This window comes from Nansenia antarctica (genome assembly GCF_963989245.1).
Source record: "Nansenia antarctica genome assembly, chromosome: 5".
Lineage (NCBI taxonomy): Eukaryota > Metazoa > Chordata > Actinopteri > Argentiniformes > Microstomatidae > Nansenia > Nansenia antarctica.
In genome coordinates this window covers 637,744-651,151 of record NC_137690.1, presented here as the reverse complement: position 1 = coordinate 651,151, position 13,408 = coordinate 637,744, and the positions used below count along the sequence as shown (strand labels likewise).

The following is a 13,408-nucleotide window of genomic DNA, read 5'->3' as shown; positions in this document are numbered from 1 at the left end:
GAGCTGGAGCGCTACGTCAAGTCCTGCCTGCAGAAGAAACAACGCAAGCTGCTACGTACGTAGTGACTCCTCCTCCTAGTGACTCCTCCTCCTAGTGACTCCTCCTCCTAGTAACTCTATTAGCCCCTCCTACCTATGTGACTCCTCCTCCTAGTTCCTACCTATGTGACTCCTCCTCCTAGTTCCTACGTATGTGACTCCTCCTCCTAGTTCTCCAGCTCCTCAAGTGTCTGTTTGGAAATATTAGGCCCACCTTTTTACGAGATAAATAGATGTAAAACGTAGATGTAATAATAATAATAATAATAATAATAATAATAATAATAATAATAATAATAATGCTCATTAGAGTGCTACAGAGTAAAACCTAAAAACAGCCTAAAAACATAAGTTAAAAACATAAGTTAAAAACATAGTAAAAAAACATAAGAGAAATCACAAGAATCAACACGGGTTCAACAGTCAAAGGCCTTTTTGAATAAAAAGTTTTTAGGCCTCTCTTAAAAGAGTCCAGGCTCTGTACTGCCCTTAGCTGGCTACGGGTGTGATAGGTAGACCTTAACTTAATGTTTATTTTTTGGGCATTTAACAGAAGCCTTCATGCAAATCGATTTACAATAAATACATCTAAGGTATACATCTAATAAATGACGTCTAAGTAGGTGAATCATCTATCCATCAGTAATCATAAGACATAGTAATCTTTGCCAAATCCAGGTCCAGTTACAATGCTAGAAGAACATCATGACTAGTCAGAAAGGCTTCAAACACCATTGTAGTTAAATTGGCCTACACCATCATTTTAAACATACATTTTTAGATTAGATTCAACGTTATTGTTATTGCAGAGTACAAGCATCAGACAACGAGATGCAGTAAAAAGTGTTTGTCAGAAGCGGGATTCGAACCCCCGTCTTAAAATAACACTATGATCTGATGGCAGCGGCTAGTTCCCCTTTGCCATCCTGATGATCTGATAGTTTGTAGCCTGCTGCGGATATAACCACAGTAGACTTAACCTGGTTAAATAAAGGTTAAAAAAAAATATATAAATAAAAACTAGTGAATGTACATTTATTAAAACATTTAAATAAAACATTAACTAGGGGCAAGTATGACGTACGCATTTAATCTGTCAGCAATTTCAATTTCAAGCCATTTCCCTCACCTCGTTAATTGCGTCAGTATTGGCCTTTTTAACTTTTTAACAAGGCTGATTCTAGAACACTGATGACACAAGGCTGATTCTAGAACACTGATGACAAGGCTGTACATATTTAAGACTTGGCTTGTGGAAATATTTAAGACGTCCCTTGCCTTGAATATTTAAGACTTGACTTAATGATGATATTTAAGACTTGGCTTTATGAAAGTATTTAAGACTTGACTTAAATAATCAACATATGTGGAATACCCCCCTTTCCTGTAGTGTGTGTGTGTGTGTGTGTGTGAGTGTGTGTGTGTGTGTGTGAGAGTGTGTGTGTGTGTGTATTAACCCTCTCTCTCCTGCTCTCCCGTCCTGCAGAGAAGGCGGCGGCCCCGGGGGGGGCGGGCGGGGCGGGGCGTCCGGGAGGGGCGGGGCGTCTGAGCGCCAGCAGCTCCTCCTCTGACTCCGCCTCCAGCAGCTCCAGCGGCTCCAGCTCCGAGACCAGCGACTCAGACTGAACACACACACACACACACACACACACACACACACACACACACACACACACACACCCTCTCAGCCCAGAGCAGTGACTCGGATGGAACCCAGAGAAACACACCCCCCCAGACCCCCCCCCCCGAGCCCCTGTCTCATCCTAGTTGATTTAACCCTTTTGTAGGTCCTAGTGTTCCTTTCCCGGAGGACTTTTCTAAGAGGGTGGAGGGGGGGGGGGGGTCATGTTTTATATTTAGAGGTAGAGGGGATCGGACACGTGTGACGGCGTCCAGCTGACCAGCCCGACCTGTCTGTCTGTCTGTCTCTGTCTGTCTGTCTGTCTGTCTGTCTGTCTATCTGTCTGTCTGTCTGTCTGTCTGTCTGTCTGTCTGTCTGTCTACCGGCCCTCAAAGGGAAACGGTTGGCACCTCCAGAACAACAACAACAACAACAACAACAACAACAACAACAACACAAGAAGAGGACGGTTGTGGTTTCCCAGGAGGTGGTGGGGGGGGTGGGGGGGGTGACGTAGGGAACCCTTCAGAACACTGAGCTAGGTCAGCCAAGGAACGCCGTCTCTCTCTCTCTCTCCCTCCTGATTGGCTAGCTCCGTCGACCACCTCACAACATTCCATAGGCATTTTATCAGTTGTGCGACGCGGCTCTGTCCTGGAGACTTTCACCTGAACTGGACAAACATTCACGGTTCTGCTGGTCTCCCAGAGAGCTTCTGCTGGTCTCCCAGAGAGGAGGAGTGGTGTTTGAGTTGCTCTCAATCTTCCATGTAGTGTTCAGGTGTTCAGGTGTTCAGGTGGTCCAGGGTCTGTGTGGGAGAGGGTATGGGTGTGGGAGAGGGCACTAAAGACTCACCTAGACTAAAGCCTGATTTATACTCCTGCGTCGAAGTTACGCGCGGCTACGCCGTAGCCTATGCGAGGGCTCTCCAAGTTTATAGTTCTCCGTTGGTCCGCGGACCGCGTCGCGTTGGTCGGTGTACTCATAGCGGCATAATAGCGATCAAATAACTTATTTTTTTTATGCTTGTTGTAAAGAAAATGTCTATAATGCATTGAAATGACAGTAAACTATCATACATTTTCAAATCTTTATTTATAAGTAATTACAGAAAAAGTAAATTACATTTCTGTCATGACTTCCGCATTTACGAGAGTCGGAATGTGACGCTACCAAGCGGACCAATCATAGTTCTTATAGATAACTTAACATTAAATATGTCTATCATAAATATAATTTAAACCCAACGAACAGCCATGGGGCTCCCTGTAACTAATCATTTATTTCTAAATAAACAGGATTGTACATCTCGTAAATGGGAATCGCGCTCAGGAAGGCTGTGCCTGACGCTTCCATAGGGCGCTCCGTTGGAACGGTGTACTCAAAGCGGCATAATAGCGATCTTTTTGTTGTTATGCTTGTTGTAAATAAAAGTTATATGATACATTGAAATGACATTAAACTAAGATAATACGATGGTTATCATAATTTTTCAAATCTTTATTAATGAGTAATTACAGAAAAGGTAAATGACATTTCTGTCATGGCTTCCGCATTTTGGTCTACGAGAGAGTCGGAATCATGTGCTACCAAGCGGACCAATCACAGTGCTTACGGTTGCGTAGAAACTGACGCGTTCTTACATTTTTGGAGATGTGCACGTCAACCTACGACGTAGGCAAGGCGGGCCCACGCGGGACTACGCGTTGATTTTACGCAGAAGTCTAAATCGGCCTTAAGACTACCCTGGTGACTATCTAGACTACCCAGGTGACTATGTAGACTACTGGTGACTATGTAGACTACTGGTGACTATGTAGACTACTGGTGACTATGTAGACTACTGGTGACTATCTAGACTACTGGTGACTATGTAGACTACTGGTGACTATCTAGACTACTGGTGACTATCTAGACTACTGGTGACTATCTAGACTACTGGTGACTATGTAGACTACTGGTGACTATGTAGACTACTGGTGACTATGTAGACTACTGGTGACTATGTAGACTACTGGTGACTATGTGGACTACTGGTGACTATCTAGACCACTGGTGACTATCTAAAGACTACTGGTGACTATCTAGAGACTACTGGTGACTATCTAGACTACTGGTGACTATGTAGACCCTGGTAACCCTGGTGACTATCTAGACTACTGGTGACTATGTAGACCCTGGTAACCTTGGTGACTATCTAGACTACTGGTGACTATCTAGACCCTGGTAACCCTGGTGACTATCTAGACTACTGGTGACTATCTAGACTACCCTGGTAACCTTGGTGACTATCTAGACTACCCTGGTAACCCTGGTGACTATCTAGACTACCCTGGTAACCCTGGTGACTATCTAGACCTGATCGTGGCCCTCCTGTATTTCCAGAGATCGTTTTATCTTTACATTTGTGGCAAAGTCATTTTGCTGTTTAAACACTACTTTTGTACATTTAGTTTCCTGGTTGTCTAACTATGGTATTTGTGTGTCATATTTTGTAGAAGTGTTTGTTTTGATATTCTGCCCTCGATACGCAGGGCGCATACTAAATAATTATTCACCTTTTTGGTTTGATGCCTCCCAAGACAGAAGTCCTACCAGACATCCTAATGATTGTCCGTTATTTCTTTTATTAAAACAGTTGAGACTGGTTTTGGTGTTTCTGTGTTTTTCAGTTTTATTTAATTTCATAGTCTGACACTTCCACTGTCAGTGTTTATATGGATCTATGCAGCCGCCCCGAGCCATGTCTGCCAACCTTCATCATTGAATGTAATAATGCTTTTTCTGTCTGTATGCCTCAGGGTTTCCGTTAACCGGTAATTACCGGTCTTTGTCCGGTCAAATTTGTTGAAGTCCGCCAAATTTAAAACTCTTCGGTCATAATGTCCGGTGAAAATAATTCCCTCTTAAAACCCTTCTGCGCCGAAATGTACCTCCGCCGGCACAAATCCGCACCCAACATTGTAATTACCGTAATTTCTAAACGGTTTGTGCTATCGAAAAAAATCCAACTGTCCCTGAAAGCTGAGATGTTGCACTTCAACCAACATATAGGGTATTATGGTAAAATGTGACGTGACGACATTCTCAGAGTCAGTTTACTCACAGTGAAGGCGGAGGAGGAGTTGTACTCCCGAGTCCGATTAAGTATGATTTGACAGGCAGTTAAACTAAATGCCTTCCCAACCAGCGAGACCTGGTTATAGAAATGACGTTGTTTTATTGATAAAAAAAGGGTAAAACTGGAAAGAGAAAATAGAAAACTCACATTAATCCCAAACAATTTAACAGACTTCAGTTAACGTAATGTGGAGTCCTTTCATTGATCGATGCAGTCTGTTAATTTCCCAGTGTGTGGCTCGTTCAGCGCTGGACATAATGGCATAGCGCGCATGCGAATCATGTTATATTATTATATATTATATAGCTCGCATCTAATCGTATCGGATGAGAAATAGACATTAAACGGCATATATAGGCCGCTACACAACAGTAATCACCGCGACAAACAGCTATATTATATTTTAATATGATGACCGGAATATCTCACGTTTGTCCGGTAAATTGAAATCTTCCCGGACACGATTACCGGCACAATTTTTTTTCTAACGGAAACCCTGATTTGAACATTGAGATCTCTTCTGTAAACGTTAGTCTGATGTGTCGTAACACAGTCTAGTCTAGTCGTCCCTCTCACACTCATGCTTGTTACCCTGTACAGTGACGGGGGTTAGGGGGTCTGGGTTACCATCCATGTGTCTGAGATCAGGGTTGGGGTTAGGGCTCCTAACTGATGTCTCAGCTCCACCATGTGTCTCAGTCAGACAGCCCTGCCTCTGCAGGGGGAGGAGTCTCAGACAGGAGGAGGAGTCACAGACGGGAGGAGGAGTCAGACAGCCCTGCCTCTACAGGAGAAAGAGGAGGAGTCACAGACAGGAGGAGGAGTCAGACAGCCCTGCCTCTACAGGAGGAGTCACAGACAGCCCCACCTCTACAGGAGGAAGAGGAGGAGTCACAGACAGCCCTGCCTCTACAGGAGAAAGAGGAGGAGTCACAGACAGGAGGAGTCACAGACAGCCCCGCCTCTACAGGAGGAGGAGTCACAGACAGCCCCACCTCTACAGGAGAAAGAGGAGGAGTCACAGACAGGAGGAGGAGTCAGACAGCCCCGCCTCTACAGGGGGAGGAGTCACAGACCGGAGGAGGAGTCAACGATAGCCCCGCCTCTACAGGAGAAAGAATCACAGACAGCCCTGCCTCTACAGGGGGAGGAGTCACAGACAGCCCTGCCTCTACAGGAGGAGGAGTCACAGACAGCCCTGTTGCCTGGCGACAGCGCGATCAGGCCTGGAGTGTTTACTGAGCGACTCGGCCGGTAGAGCCTAGCGTAGCGTCTAATGACGGCAAAGTTGGCGGTTCGAAGCCCCGGCTGGCCGCGTGTCCCTGAGCAAGGCACTGAACCCCTGATTGCCCCCCGGGGTCGCCTTCTGTGGCCGTGACCTGGTAGAGAAGACCTGCATCTGGTTGAGACAAACTCTGAATCCCCTTTATGACAGAGGTCCTTTATGACAGAGGTCCTTTCACCATATTCATTTATTTGTTCCTTTTTTTAGTTATTGGTCGATATATAATAGTTAATTTTATATTTTAATAAAAAAATAATTGTATGTATTTGCATGCACTCCGGACGTGTTTCTGAGCACTGTATAGCTATAGACTATACCCTCAGTCTATAGTCTCTCTGTAGACACCAGTCTATAGTCTCTCTGTAGACACCAGTCTAAAGTCTCTCTGTAGACACCAGTCTATAGTCTCTCTGTAGACACCAGTCTGTAGTCTCTCTGTAGACACCAGTCTATAGTCTCTCTGTAGACACCAGTCTATAGTCTCTCTGTAGACACCAGTCTATAGTCTCTCTGTAGACACCAGTCTATAGTCTCTCTGTAGACACCAGTCTATAGTCTCTCTGTAGACACCAGTCTGTAGTCTCTCTGTAGACACCAGTCTATAGTCTCTCTGTAGACACCAGTCTATAGTCTCTCTGTAGACACCAGTCTATAGTCTCTCTGTAGACACCAGTCTATAGTCTCTCTGTAGACACCAGTCTATAGTCTCTCTGTAGACACCAGTCTGTAGTCTCTCTGTAGACACCAGTCTATAGTCTCTCTGTCTCTAAGGACCCGTGTAGTTATAGGATTGTTTTAAGGGTGAGGTGGCATTGGGGGATGCAGGGCAACAATAAGTGAATATTTGATGTAATTACTGATATGGGATCCCTTATTTCCCTTATTTTCTGAGGTCCTTTGTTTTCATAAATAAACCACGTAAACGTACGCGGGTGTGAGGTGTTGGCTGTCTTCTTGGTGTGTCGTCCTCCTCTCCTGACGTCTATCTGAGGTAAAGTACATTTGTCCACATCGGTGACTTCTTCAAATGGGGGACATTCCTAGTATAGTAGATACTTGATGATGTAGTCATACTAAACTATGTTATTTTTTGTGTGACGCTTACTATACTACATATATCATACATCATACTACAACATACTATACTGTCATATTATAAATGTGTGTGTCCATGTGCTTTTGTATCACAATAAAGGAAAACAATTATTAAGTGAAAGAACATCGTATAGTATGATATATTATATATGATTTTTTTCTTCACTTTATTATTCACTTTACTATCATACTAAGGAAAAAGATAATAAAGTGGAAAAAATAGCTAATATATCATACTACGCTATGTTATTTTGTTCCTTTAGTATGATACTTTATACGTAATACAAAAGCAGTGAAATGTAAGAGCAACATGGACACACATTTATAATATAGTATAGGGGGTGTTTTTGGGAAACCTAGGATAGAAAGAGAAACCTAGGATAGAAAGGGAAACCTAGGATATAGAGAGAAACCTAGAATATAAAGAGAAACCTAGGATATAAAGGGAAACCTAGGATAGAGAGAGAAACCTAGGATATAAAGAGACACCTAGGATAGAGAGAAACCTAGGATATAAAGGGAAACCTAGGATATAAAGAGAAACCTAGGATAGAGAGAGAAACCTAGGATATAAAGAGAAACCTAGGATATAAAGGGAAACCTAGGATATAAAGAGAAACCTAGGATATAAAGGGAAACCTAGGATATAAAGAGAAACCTAGGATATAAAGAGAAACCTAGGATATAAAGGGAAACCTAGGATATAAAGAGAAACCTAGGATATAAAGGGAAACCTAGGATATGAAGGGAAACCTAGGATATAAAGGGAAACCTAGGATAGAGAGAAACCTAGGATATAAAGGGAAACCTAGGATAGAGAGAGAAACCTAGGATAGTATAATATTATCATTCTAAGGAGAAAAACAATGTAGTGAAAAAAAATATTTTATTATTTTTCATTATTTTTATCATTCTATGGTCATTATATCATTCTATAGTATAATATGATATATTATTATCATTCTAAGGGAAAAAATAAAATAGTGATATATATTATTATCATTCTAAGGAAGAATGATGAAAAAAAGAACATAGAGAAAAAAAAATGAAAAAAAGAACATAGTATACTACTTTTTTATATCATTCTATGATCTACGATCCTATAGTATAATATGATATATTATCATTCTAAGGAAAGAAAATGAAGTGAATAAATTAAAAGAAATAATAATGTATCATTCTATAGTATAATATTATATATTATTATAATTCTAAGGGAAAATAAAAATAAGGTGAAAAAAATAAAAGAACATAGTATACTATGTTTATTTTTCCATTTTCTTTCACTTTATTATTTTTTTTAGCATTCTATGATCATTCTAACATTCCATAGTATAATATGATGTATTATTATCATTCTAAGGAAAAAATGAATGAATGGTCTTTATTGTCATTAATATAGTACAGGTACCATACAACGACATTTGGGAGGGGGGGGCTCCCCTGGTGCTAGGACTTTTTTTTTAAACTAAAAACAAGAAGGGAAAAGAGCTGGTTTACATAAATAAAGGCTATATCCACTATCCACTATACTATACTATACAAATAAAACACTGTGCTGTACTCTATGCTATGCTATAAATATCCTAACATTTCCTATCTCTGAACCTTATGTACCCGAGGGTTGTCATATTGCACATAGTATTATTGCACATTCATTTAAAGTGTCGCAGTTTGCAGGTTTGAAATGTTCACAGTTGTGTTTCAGTATTGCACTTGATTACAATCTAGTAGCTGCCATCAAATTGTCTAGATTGTCCAGGGCCTAGAACCTAGGTCTTTGCTGTGTTCAGGGCCTGAATGGCCCTGGGGTAGAAGCTGAGCTTCAGTCTGTTTGTCCTTGCGGACATGGTCCTGAACCGCCTGCCCGAGGGCAGCCGAACAAAGTGTTCGTTCCCAGGGTGGGATGGGTCTCTGGAGATCTTGGAGGCCTTCCTGAGGCCTCCAATAAAAAATTTGGAATAAAAAAAATGTATTTATTATTATAATTCTAAGGGGGGGGGGGAAACTTTCTGATTTCTGATTGGCTGGCCAGTTCTTAAATGTGTTAAAATGTCTGATTGGCTGGCCTGATTGTCAATCACAACATTTACGGACCAAAGGTGATTGGAGGAGATGAGAAAATTGATGGTTGAAGGTTGAAGAGTGAAGATATAAGATTTTGAGTGAAGAGATATTGAATATTGAACATCCGAAAGATGGCTCAACTATGGCACAACGCCTAGTAAGTTTTGTAATGTATATCTTCACTCTTCACTCTTCAATTTTCTCATCTCCTCCAATCGCCTTTGATCCGTAAATGTTGTGATTGACAATCTATTATTGTTATTATTATTATTAATATATACTAAGGAAGCAATCTACCATGAGAGGAAGGGGGTTGTGGCACGAGGCGAAGCCGAGTAGGAAAACCCTGTACGGAGGTAAATGAGTCCACAACCCCCGCCCTCCAATGGTACATTGCTTTTCTACAACAGCCACCACATAATATAAAAAATAAATACACAGTTGTAACATTAAATTCATGTATTTACAATCATTCATCGTTACAGAATACATATATCCTTCCACCACAGAATACAGTCCCATAAACAAGATCAACCATTGCATTGGAGGTCAGCACAGGTGTTCTTAATCAGATTGATTGTGAGGCGCATTGATACTGGAGATGCGGTCTGAACTGTGGGTTGTTGAGGTATTTATTTACCACTGTTGCTAGCCAATCAGAATCCAGTATCCAAACATGCTGTTGGAGAAAGAGACACAATTACCTCCAAATCAACATGGAGACCTCTGCGCACCATCCTGGCACCATGCAGGCTGCAGCTTAACACTGGAACACACAGCAGCAACTCTGACCACTGGGGCTTTATTTACTATACTACTGCACTGAAGACAACCAAGCATGCCCTGTCATAGGCTAGCCTTACACAAGCATGCCCTGTCATAGGCTAGCCTTACACAAGCATGCCCTGTCATAGGCTAGCCTTACACAAGCATGCCCTGTCATAGGCTAGCCTTACACAAGCATGCCCTGTCATAGGCTAGCCTTACACAAGCAGGCCCTGTCATAGGCTAGCCTTACACGCATGCCCTGTCATAGGCTAGCCTTACACAAGCATGCCCTGTCATAGGCTAGCCTTACACAAGCAGGCCCTGTCATAGGCTAGCCTTACACAAGCATGCCCTGTCATAGGCTAGCCTTACACAAGCATGCCCTGTCATAGGCTAGCCTTACACAAGCAGGCCCTGTCATAGGCTAGCCTTACACAAGCATGCCCTGTCATAGGCTAGCCTTACACAAGCATGCCCTGTCATAGGCTAGCCTTACACAAGCAGGCCCTGTCATAGGCTAGCCTTACACAAGCAGGCTCTGTCATAGGCTAGCCTTACACAAGCAGGCTCTGTCATAGGCTAGCCTTACACAAGCAGGCCCTGTCATAGGCTAGCCTTACACAAGCAGGCCCTGTCATAGGCTAGCCTTACACAAGCATGCCCTGTCATAGGCTAGCCTTACACAAGCAGGCCCTGTCATAGGCTAGCCTTACACAAGCATGCCCTGTCATAGGCTAGCCTTACACAAGCAGGCTCTGTCATAGGCTAGCCTTACACAAGCAGGCTCTGTCATAGGCTAGCCTTACACAAGCAGGCTCTGTCATAGGCTAGCCTTACACAAGCAGGCTCTGTCATAGGCTAGCCTTACACAAGCAGGCCCTGTCATAGGCTAGCCTTACACAAGCATGCCCTGTCATAGGCTAGCCTTACACAAGCATGCCCTGTCATAGGCTAGCCTTACACAAGCATGCCCTGTCATAGGCTAGCCTTACACAAGCAGGCCCTGTCATAGGCTAGCCTTACACAAGCAGGCTCTGTCATAGGCTAGCCTTACACAAGCAGGCTCTGTCATAGGCTAGCCTTACACAAGCATGCCCTGTCATAGGCTAGCCTTACACAAGCAGGCCCTGTCATAGGCTAGCCTTACACAAGCAGGCTCTGTCATAGGCTAGCCTTACACAAGCAGGCTCTGTCATAGGCTAGCCTTACACAAGCATGCCCTGTCATAGGCTAGCCTTACAGGAGTACAGTGGCCACTGGTCTCACATACATGTCCATGGTTGATACTGACTGGCTCCATGTCCCTGCTGAGACACCGTACTCTGAGCCTTTCCCGGTAAATTCCATGGAATCTACTGGGAAGGCTCTTATGTGTGAAAGGTTTTTTTGACAGCCGTCTAGTTCATGAAGCGCATTAGTTCTAGTCACATCTGGTACCGTATAACACCGTATAACACTGTATAACACTGTTAATACAACAGTTAGTTCCGACCAAGTAATTTGATTGGACAAGAGGCATTCCATGAGTGCTGATATACAGTATAACAGCACTGGGACTTTTAACTATATGTATCACTCCGCCGCACAGATGTTCTACTAAATGACCGTTAATTAGACGACATGTTTGTGTTCAGGTTACTAGGCAACAGTCCATTTGAAGTTCAGTTGCGGAACTATTTTTTGTTTATTTTTATGATTAAATAAACAAACAAATCATAATCTGTTGTCGCTTATTACTGTTAACTAATAAATGGCGCTGTAGAACTGTTGTATAAAAGCAATATCACACAGCGGCCTCGTACCTACGACCCAATCACAGCCGTGCTGATATTCATTATAACACACTCCCTCTCGTGTGATATTGCTTAAATAACACTGTATTACACTGTATAACACCATTATACACCGGATAGACCCGGTCCATTGTCTCTATTGGTCAGTTTGCGTTCCAGCCGTGCTGATATCCATGATATGCGGTTGTTAAGTCTGACATCACGCGTGACGTTTAGCAATTTCCGGGTCAAAATAAAAACTTCCCCGCACCAGAGTACCAGTGTACTAAAGCACCAGAGTACCAGTGTACTAAAGCACCAGAGTACCAGTGTACTAAAGCACCAGAGTACCAGTGTACTAAAGCACCAGAGTACCAGTGTACTAAAGCACCAGAGTACCAGTGTACTAAAGCACCAGAGTACCAGTGTACTAAAGCACCAGAGTACCAGTGTACTAAAGCACCAGAGTACCAGTGTACTAAAGCACCAGAGTACCAGTGTACTAAAGCACCAGAGTACCAGTGTACTAAAGCACCAGAGTACCAGTGTACTACAGCACCAGAGTACCAGTGTACTACAGCACCAGAGTACCAGTGTACTACAGCACCAGAGTACCAGTGTACTAAAGCACCAGAGTACCAGTGTACTAAAGCACCAGAGTACCAGTGTACTAAAGCACCAGAGTACCAGTGTACTAAAGCACCAGAGTACCAGTGTACTAAAGCACCAGAGTACCAGTGTACTAAAGCACCAGAGTACCAGTGTACTAAAGCACCAGTGTACTAAAGCAACAGAGTACCAGTGTACTACAGCGGTAGAATGACAGTTCAATAGATTTTTAGACTGGGATCTATTCATACAACAAGTCACACAGCAGCACTTTCCCGTTTTTCCCATATTGTCAGCGTCTTTGAGCCTCGGAAAAGCGCTATATAAATATAATTTATTATTATTATTACTGCGGCATTTCGAAGAGAGCGCCTCAGCCAACGTTGGACCCGGAAACACGTCACGACTTAACAACCATCTTTTCATATTACTCCGCGTTTGTATCACTGTATATAGTGTATATAAGTTACATTCTTACCGTTGCTTAGCAACCGATAAACAACTTTTGAATGACGCAGATGAATACACTCACAATAAAACATAGTTCCATTAAAATACATTAATTAAAAGTTTGTCTTGTCTTTCTTTTGTGAAATATTGACAGATAGATGTGGTAACCGTTGTATAGAAGCGTTATGGAATGAGAAGCCGTGGTGTATGGTGGATATCGGCACATCTAGGGGGTGGATATATACCTCCGCTTCACGTCGGGCCTAACCACCCCGCTAGCTGTGCCGATATCCACGACATACTACGACTTCTCCTCCCATAACGGCATATATCACATAACCGGCCGACATCATGTTCCTACAGGAAACCCATTTAAAAACAGCGGATCACATTAGGCTACACAAACCCTGGACAAACCCAGGTGCTTCATTCAGATGTCAATACAAGAGCCAGAGGAGAGGGGTAGCAACACCGGTGATCACAAGGAAACAGTCTACGCCCTCGAACACTCCTGTAGATCAAAATGGCAGATATGTAATTGTGACAGGTACCTTACACCAGACCCCAGTTGTTTTAGTGAA

The 13,408-nt window shown here is 42.9% G+C and overlaps 1 protein-coding gene across 1 annotated transcript in view; it reads left to right on the top strand.

Moving 5' to 3' along the window:
* The window catches only part of brd3b (bromodomain containing 3b), a 25,852-nt gene extending 23,689 nt beyond the window's left edge, over window positions 1-2,163 (top strand). The window contains exons 11-12 of the mRNA XM_080532422.1: window positions 1-55; window positions 1,526-2,163. The exon at window positions 1-55 is cut by the window's left edge and continues 235 nt beyond it. Of these exons, the coding sequence (XP_080388548.1) occupies window positions 1-55; window positions 1,526-1,665 (195 nt within the window). The 3' untranslated portion in view covers window positions 1,666-2,163. The remainder of the gene's footprint in view (window positions 56-1,525) is intronic.
* Window positions 2,164-13,408: the final 11,245 nt, after the last annotated feature.